General features: G+C 31.1%; 1 protein-coding gene and 1 pseudogene across 2 annotated transcripts; one reads left to right on the forward strand and one right to left on the reverse strand.

The window, feature by feature from the left end:
* Positions 1-7,675: 7,675 nt before the first annotated feature.
* On the forward strand, positions 7,676-10,994 carry LOC131171383 (probable LRR receptor-like serine/threonine-protein kinase At3g47570; annotated as a pseudogene).
* A 1,834-nt stretch (positions 10,995-12,828) lies between these two features.
* Positions 12,829-16,257, reverse strand: LOC110640415 (probable LRR receptor-like serine/threonine-protein kinase At3g47570). Of its 2 annotated transcripts, XM_058131367.1 has the most exons (3): positions 15,760-16,257; positions 13,486-14,913; positions 12,829-13,407 (listed from the first exon to the last, which is right to left on the reverse strand). In XM_058131367.1, the coding sequence occupies exons 1-3, from the start codon at positions 16,166-16,168 to the stop codon at positions 13,010-13,012; spliced, it is 2,235 nt and encodes a 744-aa protein (XP_057987350.1). In that variant the 5' UTR covers positions 16,169-16,257; the 3' UTR covers positions 12,829-13,009. The 2 variants fall into 2 exon arrangements, with proteins under 2 accessions (XP_057987350.1, XP_057987349.1); XM_058131366.1 differs by having other exon boundaries at positions 13,486-16,257.
* Between the last annotated feature and the right edge of the window lie 2,508 nt (positions 16,258-18,765).

An 18,765-nucleotide genomic window follows, 5' to 3' on the forward strand; every position in this document is an offset into this window, starting at 1 on the left:
TTCCAACTTGTAGACCAAGACATGGTTCATTGTAAGGGTTCTTGTATGCCCAAGAATTAAAGTAAGCCCAATTGATGGGGTAGGCTTTTATTTATTTTTTATTTTTTAATTACGGACAAAATTATAAGTTTTGATATTCTAATTATTGCGTCAAATCCTAAAAACATTATCTTCACAACTAATTTAATTTATTTTAAGCATATTTTGAGGCAATTTTTTTTTATCAATTCTTTTTGGTTTTTGTTAGTCAAATATAAAATTATATATGAATTCTACTTGATTATTATTTTATTTTTAGGAAAAGGAAAAAATTTTATTAATTAACAGCTATGGCATCTATTATGAAACAAGTGGTTACATATATATCTCAAGATGTGACACTATTTTTCCTATGGATGACCAAAAACATTTTTGAAAATTATTTTCAAATTTAAAAAATTATTTTAAAATTAAACCGTCACATCAACTTGACCTTAATTTTGCAAATTAAAGCCTTAATTCATGGTTTTCTCTTTCAGTTTATTATGAATGGACTGTTAGTTTTAATATTTAGCATTACTGCCAAGAGTGACCCTTTTTTTTTTCTCTGACCATGTTCGTTAATATTACTTGTTTCGATAGCAATTAGTTATTTCAGTAGTTATCAACTGTTTTACTAAGTAGTTAGCTATTTATATAGTGATTTAAAATATAAGCGTTCAATAAAAATAACTGTTGAATTAGCTATTAAATATAAAAATAGTAGTATTATTTTGTATCAAAAATACTCTTTCAACCTCTAAAAGTGAGCATGATAGCTTTTCTGTAACACCCTAGGCAAATCCCACATTGGTAAAACACGGGAGAGATACTGAGTTTCTAAGTTGGCGGTTCGTAACCCCTAGTGACGCGTTTTAAAACCGTGAGGGTTTCGGCCCAGAGCGGACAATATCACTAGTGGGCCGGGCCGTTACATTTGTGGTGTCAGGCCACTCCGCGTGCAACCTTGAGCGATGGTGGGGCAAACCTCAGCGAGAACCCTAAGTCCCATAAGGGGGGTGGATTGTAACACCCTAGGCAAATCCCACATCGGCAAAACACGGAAGAAATGCTGAGTTTATAAGTTGGCGGTTCGTAACCCCTAGTGACGCGTTTTAAAACCGTGAGGGCTTCAGCCCAGAGCGGACAATATCACTAGTGAGCTGGGCCGTTACATTTTCATTAACCATTCTCTTAACCTCTAAATACCACTATAAATATTATGTCACTGAATAATATAGATAAGAGAGGTAATATTTTAACCATGATTAAAACACTAAAATAAGAATCCAAAGATTTTATCAGGCATTTCTAAAGCACAATTTTTATCTCTCACGGTGAGATGAAATTCACATTTCACAATTTATGGGATGACTGGAAATTTTATAAGTATATAGTGCACTAAAATTAGTTCAACGGGAATATTCAATAAATTTCAAAGAATCAACTTAGTTTTTTTTATATCCAAGTCACATGGATGGAATGAGTTTTAGTGTTTTTTTTTTCAATTTTTTATATAAAACTATGCCGTTTTGTACACATAATAGTCATTATTTAGTAACACATATCAATTTTTTTACGGGTAAAAAAAAAAGACCCTATTTTACTTTTTTTGCATTTCTCAACTAAAAATTAAGTAATATTAATTGGAGTTAATTGTAAATTAGAAAATTTGATTAAATATTAAAAGAACATGTTTATGGTATATAAACTAAAATTAATTTATAAAAAAATTATAAATGTTAATTTAATATAATAATATTATTATATTAATATTAATTTATAAAAAAATTATTAATTACATAACATAAATTTAATATTTATTAAATAATATTCAAATGGACCTAAACATATCATAAAACAACATAAATCTAGTTTGAATGCTCAATAACCCAAAATCTGACTATGACTGACGCTAAAACTTAGACAACCATAAAGCCTCTAAAATTAGGGGTGAGCATTTGGTTCGAATCGAACCGAATCAAATTAAATTATGAAAATCGAATAATATATTTTAGAAACCTAACCGAACCAAAATTGATAAAAAAAATCGAATCGAATCGAATCGCTCTATTTCGGTTCGGTTCTGTTCAAACAGATCGATTTTGATTTTTGATTGATTTTTTAATTTAGACTTGATTTTTAGGTTATTTGGTCTAATTTTGACTTTGGTTTGAACCTAATAACCATTAATCAATGAAATTAAACAATTTATATATATATATATATATAATTAAATATAATTCATAAATTCCTCATAAAAAGAAGTCAATTCAAAAATCAATTTGGTTCGATTTGGATATATAAAATTACCATTCAGTTTGGTTCGGTTTAATTGATTTTTTTCTCTTTAAAACCGAACCGAACCGAAATAATCGAAATTTTTATAATATAAAACCGAACCGAATCAATTAAAATTTAAAATCAAACCGATTGAACCGAATTTATTCAGCTCGGTTCGGTTCAATTTTTCAATTTGAACCGAAATCTGCTCACCTCTATCTAAAACTCATAGTAAGTTTAAATTAATTGATCAAATTATACTTAACCAATACATGAATATCTAATGGTGTATGAAATTAATAGTTAAAACCTCAACAATTCATTTTTCATTTAATATTTTTTTAAAAAAATTATTAAGATATAATTAATATTATGAACTTGCAGCTTTAGTTTTATTATTAAGTATTTTTAAGGTTATAAAATTTTAAGTTAGAATTCCATCATAGTTAAATAATAAAAAAGTAAAAAAACTATTAGCTATGATTCAATTAGAATTATGTGATTTTAAATTTGAATTTCAATAAAAATTAATGACATAAAAAAATCAGTTAGTATCATGAGGCAGTGGTCATGTCTAATTTCTCCCAGTTGGTGGACCAAGGGTGTATGTGCGACAAGAATATTGAATAATCTTCTTTAAAATCAATCATCCATAATTTCTTTGACGAAATATTATTCAATACAGTATAATTATTATGATTACATTTAATAGTTAAAATTTTATGAAAATAATTAAAATTTAATAATTTTTATATGGTAATTAGCCAAAGCTTCTAGGGTGGTGGGCTAAGCATATATATATATATATATATGGTCAATGGCAATTGTCAAGGTAGTGCTTTCAATCTATCCACTGATAGCTCCTTCTCAGAATTGAGAGTTAACCTTTGTCCAACTTCTATAGGATGATTTCTTTCCCAATCCATTGGTTACGCAAGACTTTTATTCATGTTTAAAATTTTAGAATACTTTCGGTAGAGTGCTCAATCACTTATAAAAATGTCATTCATAAATTTTTTTAAAAAAATAAAATAAAATATATATAATTTTTAATAAGAGTGTATTTGTGACGAGAATATTGAATAATTTTCTTTAAAATCAGTCATTCATAATTTCTTTAAAATAGTGTATTATATATTCATAAAAAAGTAATTTCTCATTAAATTATGAAAAATTAAATTAATATTATAATAAGTGATAGATAAATGTAATGAATTAATATTATAATACACATGGCTTCCCTACGCACAACCCTTCAGCTAATAACCAAAAGCATGGTTATTGGTAATATTGAAGAATTGGCAACGGCCATCAAGTCGACTCAATTTTTGAGTGGGTACTTGCCCTGCTTCTTCCACCGTGTAGGCCAAGACATGGTTGGTTCATTGTAAGGGTTCTTATATTCCCAAGCATTAAAAGTGGGCCCAATTTTTGAGCTAGACTTTTATTTTTTATTTTTTATTTTTTATTTTTTATTTAAAGATAAAATCATCAGTTATAATATTCTAATTTTTACGTCTAACTCGATAAAAAAATATCTCCTCTTGCAGAAATTTTTAATTTTCTCGCTTAAATTTAATTCACAATAAATTTAAGATATCCATTTATTTTTAACAAGAATTTTTTTTTTAAAATATATAGCAGGTAAGCATATTTTAAGCCAAACTTTTTATCAATCCGTTTTATTTTTTTTAATCAAATATATAATTATATGAATTATGCTTGATTATTATTTTATTTTAAGAAAAGGATAGAAATTTTATAAATTAACAACTATGGCATCTATTATATGTCTCAAGATATGACACTATTTTTTCTATGGATGACCAAAACAATTTTTGAAAATTGTTTTTGAATTTAAAAAATTATTCTAGAATTAAACCTTTACACCAACTTGACTTTTTTGCTTTCCAAACTAAGGCCTTAATTCATGTCTCTCCTTAAATTATGAATAAATCACTACAAAGAGCGATCGTATTTCTTCTCTCTTAAAATGATTTAATTCAACTATTACAATTAATTATCATTTATAAATTTGGACCAACACCATAAATTCAATTACATTCATAAATTTAATTTATATAACATATAAATGTGAGAGGGGAATATTGGATTTGTCTAAAATATCTTTCCTTATTTATATTATTATAAAAATGTTAATAAAAATACAACTATAGCCATAGACATAAATTCGTTACTAATATAAATTAGTACCAATGTTTCTATCGCTAATTCATATAAAGTCGTAAATATGTTAATAAAAACTTAAATTATATAATTTAAAATATATTGTTGTAATTATATATCATATTCTAATTTTATTCGTTAATATAACTTTAAATATTTATATATTTTAATATTTAGATAATAATACAAAAATTAATTAAATAGATAAAATTTAAGGTGAATGAGTATTTAAATTTGATATTATAATATTTTATTATATTTTAATACAAAATTAAAATGTATTTTCCAAATATTTAAAGTCTAAGTAACTTATTTTAATTTTTGCCTATTTATTTTAATTTTAATTAATTTATTAATATAAATAGAAAGAAATTTTTATTTAATAATATTTTTAAATTTTAATATAATCAAATGAAATGTGAACTCCTATTGTCATAAATTTATTTATTAATAAACAAGATTTATTGTTGGATGAATTTTTTTTCCTTTGCCTAAATAAGCAACAAAAATGTTCTTTGATAAGATTGTGATTTTATTATTATTTTTCTCTCTCCATACATGAACGGGGTAAAATTTTGAACAGTTAAAAATACCATTAAATTCTTATATTATTATAAATGATATAAATATGTTTTATTTAATTATATAAATATGTTAAATATAATTAAATTAAAAAATTACTAATCACACGTTAACAAAAGGAAAAGAAATTCTTTTCCACAATTTCTTGATTTCAACTAATCAATATTGGTTTTATCCCTAATTTATTAATCCGAACTTATTTATTATCTTTAAAGAAAATTTTAATTGTATTTCTAAACAATAAATATTCGAATCTATATAAAAAATATATAATTAAAATAATTTAATTTATATAGAATTATTTACATAGAATGAAAGTTAGAAGATATAATTTCTCCAGGTAATTTTTATAGTTCATTTCTTAATTTTATCCCGTATTTCATTTTTATTCTTTAACCTTATTTTATTATTAAAAAAATCCTTAAACTTTAGTTTGTTTAATAAAACATTCCTTTAACCTGCAATACTGCAATAGTATGTTTCTAGACTGAAAAATTTTCTCTAAATTATAGTGTGACGTTTACAAAAGTAATTTTAGCACTTTTCAGTAAATGATAAATCCTATTCTTTTTCAGAAAATAGATCGTTGTGATGGTATTAGTAATTTTATAACAAATCTAAATCATAATTGAAATTACTAGTTTTAAGTGTGAGAAAAAATGAGATAAAAAAAAAATGTAATCTCATTATTTTTTAACTTAAAAACTTACTATAGCATATTATAAAAAATTTTATAAAATAAAATTAAAATTTAAAAATTTTTAATAATAAATTAAAATTAACAAACAGAAGTAAAATGCAGGGGAATATTTGGAAAGGAGCTATAAAAATTACCCAATTTCTCTCTAATGTTCTCTGGTGGACTTGACTCTTTGATTGGCTACTTGCCCTGCTTCTTCCAACTTGTAGACCAAGACATGGTTTCAGTGTAAGGTTTCCCACCATGCCCAAGAATTAAAGTGAGCCCAATTTATGGGGCAGGCTTTTTTTATTTTTTATTTTTTAATTACAGACAAAATTATAAGTTTTGATATTCTAATTTTTGCGTCAAATCCTAAAAACATTATCTTCACAACTAATTTAATTTATTTTAAGCATATTTTAAGGCAAACTTTTTTTTTATCAATTCTTTTTGGCTTTTGTTAGTCAAATATAAAATTATATATGAATTCTACTTGATTATTATTTTATTTTTAGGAAAAGGAAAGAAATTTTATTAATTAACAGCTATGGCATCTATTATGAAACAAATGGTTACATATATATCTCAAGATGTGACACCATTTTTCCTATGGATGACCAAAAACATTTTTGAAAATTATTTTCGAATTTAAAATTAAACTTTCACATCAACTTGATATTTACTTTGCGAATTAAAGTCTTAATTCATGGTTCTCTCTTTCAGTTCATTATGAATGGACTGTTAGCTTTAATATTTAACATCATTGCAAAGAGTGATTATTTTTTTCTCCCTAACCCTGTTAAGTAATATTAGTTGTTACAGTAGTGGTTAGCTGTTAGTGGTTAGTTATTTATATAGTGATTTAAAGTATAATTGTTTAGTAAAAATAATTATTGAATTAGTTATTAAATGTAAAAATAATGGTATCATTTTGTGTCAAAATACTCTCTTAATCTCTAAAAGTTAGGAGGGGCAGCTTTTATGAACCACTCTCTTATTATTTAAAAATTACTATAAACATTATGTTATCGCATAATATTGATAAGAAAGATAATATTTTGACTATGTTCAAAACACTAAATGATACCTTAAAAGCTATTATTAAATAGAGTCTTTATAAGTATATAGTGCACTAAAATTAATAAATAAAATTATATTATTTTATTAATTTCTTAAAAAAAAATATGATGCATAAAACCATCTAGCTGTCTCCTTCCCTATCAAATTATTCTCTTTTTTCTGTTTTTTCTTTATCAGTAACGTAATTTTATTTATAAAATAGTTGACATATCAGCAGATTAACTTGAAAATTTTTAATTTTTTATCATATTAATTTTTATAAAATTAAATTAAAATTAAGTGAGTTTTATAAAAATTATTAAATTTTAATCATTTTTATAAAAATATTCATAAAATTAAGTAATCTGAGTCTGATAATTAACGGAGGCTTCTAGGGTGGTGGGCGAAGCATGTATAGTCAATAGCAATTGTCAAGGTAGTGCTTTCCATCCAGACACTGATAGCTCCTTCTCAGAATTGAGAGTTAACCTTTGGCCAACTTCCATAGGATGATTTATTTTCCAATCCATTGGTTACGCAAGACTTTTATTCATGTTTAAAATTTTAGAATACTCTCCATATAGTGCTCAATCACTTGTAAAAATGTCATTCATAAATTCATTTTAATATATATATATATATATATATATATATATATATATATATATATATATATAATTTTTAATAAAAGTGTATGTATGATGAGAATATTAAATAATTTTTTTAAATCAACTATTCATAATTTCTTTAAAATAATGTATTATATATTTATGAAATAGTAATTTTTTATGAAATTATAAAAAATTAAATTAATATTATTATAAGTGATGATCCACATGCAGCAAATGTAATGAATAATAATTTTGCTAGATAGCTAGTTATAATGCTAGACAGCATAGCTGCCTACGTACAACCCTTCAGCTAATAACCAATAGCATGGTTATTGGTAATATTGAAGAAGTGGCTATGGCCATTAATACGTGGTGGTCTCTTTATCACATTCCTCTCCTTTGCTGGTGCCTGTGCTCCTTACTCAACCCAGCCACTTGCTTGCAAAATGAAACTGATCGACTTGCTTTGATATCCTTCAAAGACGCCATACAGAAAGATCCCTTTGGTGTTCTGGATTCTTGGAACGATTCATTGCCCTTCTGTGATTGGCATGGCGTTTCATGCGGTCGCCGCCATCCTCACAGGGTTGTAACCTTGATCTTGAATTCTCAAGGCCTGTAGGATTTCTGTCGCCACATATAGGAAATCTCTCATTTCTCAGGCGCATAGATTTCGGAAATAATAGCTTTCATGGCAAAATCCCACAGCAGATAGATCGTCTGCACCGCCTACAAGATATTGACCTCAGCAACAATTCATTGCAAGGTAATATACCCACCAACTTATCCCGCTGTTCAAACCTCTTGTATCTTAATTTCATTGACAACAAGCTCGTGGGTAACATACCTGCCGAGCTTGGCTCTTTACCAAAGCTTGAAGCTCTAGGCTTGGCCAAAAATAATCTCACAGGTAGTATTCCAGCATCCATGGGGAATCTCTCATCTCTTAGGCAAATCTCTTTCCGAAGAAATGGTTTGCAAGGACAGACTCCGGAGGAAATCTCTCAACTTGGGAGCTTAAGAATTTTGAGGTTTGGAGAAAATAATCTTATTGGGGAGATTCCTTATGGCCTCTTCAACATCTCCAACCTCGAGAAGGTTGAAGTGGATACTAACCAACTCAATGGCATTATCCCCTCTGACATAGGCCTCAACCTTCCAAAGCTGAGGTCCCTTCAAATTTCAGACAACAGGTTAATCGGGCCTATCCCAATTTCATTGTCAAATGCCTCTGCGCTTCAACAAATTGCTTTTGAATACAATGATTTCTCTGGGTCAATTCCCAAAGTATTTGGAATGCTGCCTGAGCTTGAGATTTTGAGCTTTGCTTTAAATCAGCTACAAGATGACTTAAGTTTCATTGATTATCTAACTAATTGCTCCAATTTAATCATTCTTGGTTTACGAGGAAATTTTCTCAGAGGGACCGTGCCCATTTCCATGGCCAATCTCTCCAAAAACATACATTTTCTTTCTGTGGCAGATAATCAGTTATATGGTGCCATTCCCATTGGTGTCGAAAATCTTGTTAATCTGAGATTCTTCCTGTTTGGTGGTAATTATCTCACTGGCCCCTTAGATATTGATTTTGGGAAATTTCCACGGTTGGAATTGCTGGATTTGGGCAGCAACAAATTCACAGGAAAAATTCCATCTTCAATTGGTAATTTATCTTTTCTGACTCGTCTCTACTTGGGGTTCAACGATCTACATGGAAGCATACCTCCAAGTCTTGAGAGTTGTCATAACTTGAACGAGTTGGAGCTCTTACACAATAATCTCAGTGGTTCAATACCCACACAGGTTATGGGCCTGTCATCCCTTTCAGTTACCCTCGATTTATCTGGTAATGCACTTACTGGACCTGTTCCATTAGAAGTTGGTTTGCTGACAAATCTGCAACGGCTGGATTTATCCGACAATAGATTATCTGGCACAATACCAAACACTATTGGCAAATGTTTGAGTTTGCAAATTCTAGATCTACATGGAAATTCATTTCAAGGAGAGACTTCAGGATTTTGGTGCCTTGCGAGGTTTACAAGAGCTGGACATTTCACGCAACAATTTTTCAGGGGGAATCCCAGATTCTTTCTCTCAGCTTACGGGATTGAACCATTTGAATTTGTCTTTTAATCAACTCCAAGGGGAGGTTCCAAAACGCGGAATCTTTCTAAATGCAAGTGCTGTTTCATTGATGGGAAACAATGATCTCTGTGGAGGTATCGCTGAAATGAAGCTTCCTTCTTGCTTCATCACAAACTCCAAGAAGAACAACCTCTCCCTTGCACTGAAAGTGACAATCCCAGTGGTTGTTGCAGCCGTATTTTCATTTCTGTTGGTGTGTTCCCTAATTTTCTGGCATCGGAAAAGGATTTCTAGAAAGAAGAATATTTCCATGCCATCATTTGAGCACCAGTTTCTGAGAATATCCTATGCAGAACTCTTCAAAGCTACAGATGGATTCTCTATGGCAAATATAATTGGTGTCGGAAGCTATGGATCTGTTTATAAAGGACTTCTTGAGCAAGTAGGCATACAAGTGGCGGTCAAAGTGCTAAACCTGCAACGAAGAGGAGCTTCAAATAGCTTCATGTCTGAATGCCAAGCTCTTAGAACCATCAGGCATCGAAATCTTCTGAAGCTATTGAGCGTCTGCTCTAGCATTGACTTTGAAGGCAATGATTTCAAAGCTTTGATATATGAATTCATGGTGAATGGGAGCCTGGAGAAATGGCTGCATGGTCGCAATGTAGGAGAAGATGGACCAGAAGGAGAATCAGGAAATCTGAAACTAATAGACAGACTAAACATTGCCATTGATATTGCAACTGCAATAGAGTATCTTCACAATGGTAGCTCATCATCAATTATACATGGTGATCTAAAGCCAAGTAATGTTCTTTTAGATGAGGAGATGACTGCCCATATTGGAGATTTTGGCTTGGCTAAGATTGTTGCCTCAGTTTCTGGTGAGATTCAACAGTATCAAAGCAGTTCTACAGCAATCAAAGGATCCATTGGCTATGTTGCTCCAGGTACCCTTCTTTTTCTTTTCTAATCTGTAAAAAGAAAAAGCAATGTCGCTTCATAGTTTGTATTGTATCTATTTGCAGAGTATGGTTTGGGCGATCTAGTTTCTAAAGAAGGAGTTATATATAGCTATGCGATTCTATTACTGGAGATGTTTACAGGAAAGAAGCCAATTGATGAATCTTTTAAAGATGATCTAAATCTTCATACTTTTATTGAAAGCAATTTGCCTGATAGAGTGATGGAGATTTTGGATCCAAGAATTGCATTTGAAGATGGAGGAGGGAGTTTGAAAGATTGCATCCTCTCTGTAATGAGAATTGGAGTTGCATGTTCAATGGAACAATCAGAAAGAATGAAAATGAGAGATATAATAAGTGAATTGGTAAAGATCAAGAGCTCTTATGTCAAGGAAAGGCAAAAGCAGGGGCGAAGAAATGCCTTCTAGATTGGAGGTCCAAGCACCTCTCGCATTTAATTTAGTAGCTTAATTTTGCAATTCCAAACGATGAACTTAAACTCAAGTTGGCATGTGTGTGCTGAACAACTACTTTTACTTATTTTTCAGGAACATGTTTCGTACAAGTAAATTCAATAAAATTTTATGATATATCTAAATGCAGTGATTTAAAATAAGAAAATTTATTTAATTTTCATTTAAATTATTTGAATGATAGCTCTCTCATTATCCTTTTTTTTAGATTCATAAACAAATTTTTAATTTAACACATAAAGAAACCATTGCGTTAAGAGGTTGAAAGTTTATATTTCCAATACACCAATAAAGAGCCCATTTCAAATCGCAAGAAGTGTACTTGAGAGCTTTGGTCCAGTTCTCTTTTCCACAGCAAATCAACCCATTTTCGAGCAACTCCCTTGGTTCATCGACGAAGCTTATATAGCTCCCCACCCCTTTTTGCCTTTTCTGACGGCAAATTATTCTCATCAGTCTCTTGCAACATGCATAAGCACCACCAAATTGATTGCAACATACCCACCAAATCCACGAAGCCGAAATCCCCAACCTGAAGTGAAGTGATTCCTTAGGGCCGAAATCCCTCTCATTCCCAAATCGACAAAGCCGCTACCACAACCATCGCGTCCTCTACTACCTCCGCCTCATTTGCCACCAACGGAATATCTCATGCGAAGCGGCTAGGAGTTGGTTTTTAGTGTATGGGTCTTGGGTTAAGGGTGTTTTGTGGGTCTAAAGATTTGGGTAAGGCATTAACGTCAGTGCGAAGGGAAGCTGGGAAAGAAAAATGAAATTGCAGGTGTGAGTGTGTGTAGCAGCCTGATTGTGAGTAGATGGTGAACAGTGATGAACAGAAATGCTGTGACGAATAATGAGGGTTTGCAGTGGGAAGACTCGCAGAAGTGAGGGGACAGAGAATTGAGAGGGAAAGGCAGTGAGGAAGAAGAATAAAAGGTTAGTCCGGTGATTTCAAGAGGGTAGTCCGGTGATTTCACCTTTCCACTAACGGCATTTTTTTCGGAGCGACTGAATTTTGGAGGGTTACAGAATTCGGGGACTAAACCATTAATTTTTAAAAATATAGGGATAAAAATGTTAATTTCAACATAAATTAAAGATTAAAAAATAATTTACCCAAATTTTTAATATTATCTTATTTAAAAATATTAAATTTTATAAAAATATATGAATGTTTTTCATTAACTATAGAAAAATTTCTACTTTTTTTTTTCTTTAAATTATATATTTTAAAAATCTTTTTAAGATAAAAATAAAAGTGCATATTAATCCACTCTGGAAGGAACCAGAGTTCCAAAGCTACATTAGAAACACTATGACCATGTGCTGCTCACAAGTGAGCCACGCGATTCTGCTGACGCCTAACGAAACTAAAGGAACATGCCTGAAAGCGGGAAGCAAGATGCACAATGTCTTCAAGAACAGTACCCAGAGGATGAAGGAATTGCTTATGACGAATCAGTGCGTCTACCAATTCAGAACAATCACTCAACCAGCACTTGACCAGACTCAAATGGCAGAATCTGAGAAAACCCGAAAATGAACTGCGAGAGCCTCAGCCACAAGAGGATCCATAATGGACGAAAGGGGTTGACAAGCAGCAAAAACAATAGTCCCCGATGAATCACGCAGAACACAGCTCAAACCAGTAGAAGAAGCAAACGCGAGCACTGAAGCATCGATGTTGCTTGTTAGTTCCTCTTAATGCATTTTCATTTAAAATTTTATAATCTCCATCCTTAATTATTTAAATTATTCTACAAGATAAGTGCAATCTAAAATTAACAAATTTATTTCTTATATCAATATTTTTATTTTATTTTTATTTTCATTATTATTATTGAATATAATATTACAATCTAATTAATCAGAAAAAAAAAATTAAAATAACTTTTTTATTAAATAAAAATTAAAAACATCCTGCTGCATTGCCCAGGTTATGATCTAGTTTGCATGAAAATTGAATAAATTACTTATACGAAACATGTTCCAGAAAAGTAGACCACACATAGCAACTTAGTTTAATTTCATGGTTCGAAATTGCAAAATTAAGCTACTAAATTAAATGCGAGAGGTGCTTGGACCTCCAAACTGGTAGGCATTTCTTCGCCCCTGCTTCAGCCTTTCCTGCAGATAAGAGCCTTTGATCTTTACCAATTCACTTATCACATCTCCCATTTTCATTCTTTTTCTTGGTTGCTCCATTGAACATGCAACTCCAATTCTCATTACAGAGAGGATGCAATCTTTGAAACTTCCTCCTCCATCTTCATACGCAATTCTTGGATCCACAATCTCCATCACTCTATCAGGCAAATTGCTTTCAACAAAAGTATGAAGATTGAGATCATCTTTAAAAGATTCATCGATTGGCTTCTTTCCTGTAAACATCTCCAACAACAGAATCGCATAGCTATATACATCTCCTTCTTTAGAAACTGGATCGCCCAACCCATACTCTGCAAATGGATACAAAACAAACTATGAAGCAACATAGCTTTTACTTTTTACAGATTAGAAAAGAAAAAGAAGGCTACCTGGAGCAACATAGCCAACAGATCCCTTGATTGCTGTAGAACTGCTTTGATACTTTTGAATCTCACCAGAAACTGAGGCAACAATCTTTGCCAAGCCAAAATCTCCAATATGGGCGGTCATCTCCTCATCTAAAAGAACATTACTTGGCTTTAGATCACCATGTATGATAGTTGATGAGCTGCCATTGTGAAGATATTCTATTGCAGTTGAAATATCAATGGCAATGTTAAGTCTGTCTATTAGTTTCAAATTTCCTGATTGTCCTTCTTGTCCATCTTCTCCTACATTGCGACCATGCAGCCATTTCTCCAGGCTCCCATTCACCATGAATTTATATATCAGAGCTTTGAAATCATTGCCTTCAAAGTCAATGCTAGAGCAGACGCTCAATAGCTTCAGAAGATTTCGATGCCTGATGATTCTAAGAGCCTTGCATTCTGACATGAAACTATTTGAAGCTCCTCTTCTTTGGAGGTTTAGCACTTTGACCGCCACTTCTATACCTACTTGCTCAAGAATTCCTTTATAAACAGATCCATAACTTCCGACACCAATTATATTGGACATAGAGAATCCATCAGTGGCTTTGAAGAGTTCTGCATAGGATATTCTCAGAAACTGGTGTTCAAATGGTGGCATGGAAATCTTCTTCTTTCTAAAAATACTTTTCCGATGCCAGAAAATTAAGGAACACACCAACAGAGCCGAAAATATGGCTGTCGCAACCACTGGGATTGTCACTTTCAGTGCAAGGGAGAGGTTGTTCTTCTTGGAGTTTGTGATGGGGCAAGAAGGAAGCTTCATCTCAGTGATACCTCCACAGAGATCATTGTTTCCCATCAATGAAACGGCACTTGCATTTAGAAAGATTCCACGTTTTGGAACCATCCCATGAAGTTGATTAAAAGACAGATTCAAATGCTTCAGCCCGTCAAGCTGAGTTAAAGAATCTGGGATTCCCCCTGAAAAATTGTTGCGTGAAATGTCCAGCTCTTGTAAACCTTGTAAAGCAAATAAAACTTGCGGTATATCTCCATCAAATGAATTTCCCTCCAGGCGAAGCTGTTCTAAATTCGAACACTTGCCAATTGTGCTAGGAATCATTCCAGATAATCTATTATCAGATAAATCCAACTGTGCTAGATTTTGCAGCAAACCGATCTCTGATGGAATAGGACCAGTAAGTTCATTACCAGATAAATCCAGTAAAATTGAAAGGGATTTAAGGCCGATAACCTCTCGAGGTATAGAACCACTGAGACTATTATGTGAGAGACGCAACCGAATCAAGTTGCGGCAACTTCCAAGTCTTGCAGGTATGTTTCCCTTGAAATTGTTGAACCCCATGTTGAGAGAACTCAGCAAAGATAAATTGCTAATTGAAGATGGAATTGATCCTGTGAATTTGTTGTTCTCCAATCTCAACTCTTGCAAACGTGGAAATTTCTTAAAATCAGTAAGTATAGGGCCAGAGAAATAATTTCTATTAAACAGAAAAAAACGCAAATTGAGAAGGTTTTCAATACCCGAGGGAATGGCATTATATAACTGATTATTAGACACAGATAGAAAATATATGTCTTTGGATAGATTGGCTATGGAATTAGGCACGGTTCCTTCGAAAAAATTTGATTCTAAAGCCAGGACTTTTAAACTGGTGCAATTAGCTAGAGCATTTATGAAACTTAAGTCACCTTGTAGCTGATTCTGAGTAAGAGCAAGATATTGAAGATGCTGCAGCATTCCAAATTCTTTGGGAACTAAGCCAGAAAATCTATTAGACGGAATGGAAATTTGGAAAAGGGCAGAAGCATTTGACAATGAAATTGGGATGGGTCCAGTAAACCTATTGTATGAAAAATCAAGGACAATCAGATTTGGAAGAGTGAGGCCTATATCAGAAGGGAGTCTTCCATGCAGTTGGTTATTGCCTACTGATATATAGGAAATGCTGGAGATGTTGAAGAGACCAGGAGGAATCTCGCCAATTAGATTAATATCTGTAACCACAAAATATTCTAAGTTCCCAAGACGAGAGATTTCCTCTGGAATCTGTCCGTGCAAATCATTTTCTCCCAGAAAGAGCACCCATAGAGATGAGAGATTTCCAATGGAGGGTGGAATACTTCCTGTGAGTTTATTTGTGCTCAGTCCTACACTTTCAAGTTTTTGTACAGAGCCAAGCTCGGCAGGGATGTTCCCCACCAGCTTGTTGTCAACAAGATTAAGATGCATGAGGTTTGAACAATGGGATAAGTTGGTGGGTATATTACCTTGGAATGAATTGTTGCTGAGAATTAAATCTCGTAGGCGGCGCAGTCGACCAATCTCCTGTGGGATTTGGCCATGGAAGCTATTATTTTGTAAACGCAGTATCCTGAGAAATGAGAGATTTCCTATATGAGGTGACAGTGATCCTACCAATCCTTGAGAGCTGAGGTTCAAGGCCACGACCCTGTCAGGATGCCGCCTACCACATGAAACGCCATGCCAATTGCAGAAGTGAAACGAATCATTCCAAGAATTCAAGACTTGAAATGAGTCTTGAAGTATGGCTTGCTTGAAGGAGATCAAAGCAAGTCGATCAGTCTCATTTTGCAAGCAAGTGGCTGGGTTGAACTTGAAGGAGCACAAGCACCACCACATCAAAGGTATGCAAAAGCTCCACCACTTAATTGCCATAGCTTCTTCAGGACTACGAGCTATGCTTTTGGATCAGTTGTAGCTCTGCAGTACTAATGTAGAATTTGTTTATTTATGTTCTATGAATATTTTTGAATTTAGAAAATTATTTTAGAATAAAACCTTTGCTTTCAGAATTATGGCCTCAAAGTCATGGCTGTCTCATTTCAAGTTCATTATGAATGGACTGTTGAAAATGGACGCAATGCTAATACCATGTTTGAAATGAATCAATTCCAAAAAATTTGGTGGAATTCAAATTTTGTATTTGGAATAAAAATATATATGAATTTTAATTCTATGATTTGAATGAATTATGTAGAATTAAATATAACTATCACAAATTCCATCAAAATAGTTTGAATTTATGAATGAATTCCATAAAATTTATAATAAAAATTTTTATGACTAAACTACCCATATCACAAAACTCATCTTTCCTCATCTTCAAATCACCATAAACTCTCTCTCTCTCTCTCTCTCTCTCTCTCTCTCAATGCATGATACAATTAGGAGTGAGCATTATTCGGTTCAAACCGAATAAACTGAACCGAACTACCTTAATTCGATTTGATTTTTAATATAATTTGGTTCAACTCAGTTTTATATTATAAAAATTTCTGTTATTTTGGTTCGGTTCGATTTTAAAGAGAAAAAAATAGTTAAATCCAATCAAACCGAATAGGTTTATTGATTTTTGAATTGATCTATTTTTATGAAAAATTTATGAATTATATGTGATTATATATATATAAATTATTTAATTTCATTGATTAATGGTTATTAGGTTTAAAGAAAAGTCAAAATCAGACCAAATAACTTAAAAATCAAGTCTAAATTAAAAAATAATCAAAAATCAAAACTGATCGGTTTGAATCGAATCGAACCGAAATAAAGCTGTTCAGTTTGATTTATTTTTTCATTCATTTCAATTCGATTTGGTTTCTAAACTATGTAATTTAATTTTTATAATTTGATTTGATTCGATTTGATTCAGTTCGATTTGAACTGAATGCTCACCCTCCTAGATACAATTTGAGAAATGGCTACTATATATGACAATTGTATAAAAAAGGAATCTTGGTTTTGTTATAGGAATACTATTGGCCACATTCATAAATTTATAATTATGAATTTATTATTTATTTTATAATAATAGTATGTCAGAATATTTTAGGAAATAAATATAAATAAATCTTTAATTTTGCATTTATTTCATCAAATATGATTTTTCTTTTTTAAATTTCAGCATACAAAATATGAAAACTCATTTACAAATGAATTCTATTTGAAATTTATTTACAAATAAATTCTGCATTTTAAATTTAGCATGTCAAATAGAGTGTAATTGCTAATCAGTTTTGGTGTTTAACATTGCTACAAAATCGACTTTGTTTTTCCTCTTCTAAAATGATATTCTTTTTTAAATTATTTTATCTTCAAAATTTTATAAATAAAATTTTAATAGCTAATTTAATCCAATAATTCAGTAATGTAATATTATTGAAATCTTACATAAAATCTCTATAAAAATCAATTGCATTAAAAAAGAAAAAAAAATCAATTTTGGAGTCATGAAGCAATAGACAAGTCATGTCTAATTTCTCCCGGCGGGTGCCTTGGTGGACGGGCCATCAAGTGGGGCCAATTTTTGACCGGGTTCTTGCCCTGCTTCTTCCACCGTGTGTACACTAAGCCATGGTCGGTTCATTGTAAGGGTTCTTGTATCCCCCAAGCATTAAATTGGGCCCAATTTTTGCGCTAGACTTTTATTTATTTTTTTATTTTTTTATTTAGAGATAAAATTATCAGTTGTAATATTTTAATTTTTACTTGTAACTCCTATAAACATTATCTCCACTATTAGAAATTATTAATTTTTTCATTTAAATTTACTATATTATAAATTTAAAATACAAGATATAACAATGAGATCCATTTATTGTTGACAAGAATTCTTCTTTAAAAATGTAACAGGTGAGCATATTTTAAGGTAAATTTTTTTTAAATCAAATATATAATTATATATGAATTATAATTGATTATTATTTTATTTTAAGAAAAGGATAGAAATTTTATTAATTAACAGCTATGGCATCTATTATATATCTCAAGATATGACACTATTTTTTCTATGGATGACCAAAACAATTTTTGAAAATTGTTTTTCAATTTAGAAAATTATTTTTGAATTCAATCTTTACACCAACTTGACTTTTTGCTTTCAAAATTAAGGCCTTAATTCATGGCTCTCTCAAAATTATGAATGAATTATTGCAAAAAGCGACCGTATTTTTTCTTTCTTAAGATGATTTAATTCAACTATCATGATTAATTATTATTCATAATTTGGACAAACACCATAAATTCATCTGAAAAAATATGAAAAATTTATGAATAAGGATGTTTTATTAGGTATTTTTGGAAAGAAAATTATAAGATATTTCTGTTGCACTATATACTCATAAGAATTTAATTATTTTATGAATTATGAGATGTGGGTTCCATCTCATTGTAAGAGAAGGCGTAAATGCTTCTAGAGCACCTAATAAAACTTTTTTTTGAAGCACATGCTCCACCTTTGACAAATGAGATAA

The sequence above is a fragment of the Hevea brasiliensis genome, chromosome 12 (assembly GCF_030052815.1).
Source record: "Hevea brasiliensis isolate MT/VB/25A 57/8 chromosome 12, ASM3005281v1, whole genome shotgun sequence".
Taxonomy (NCBI): domain Eukaryota; kingdom Viridiplantae; phylum Streptophyta; class Magnoliopsida; order Malpighiales; family Euphorbiaceae; genus Hevea; species Hevea brasiliensis.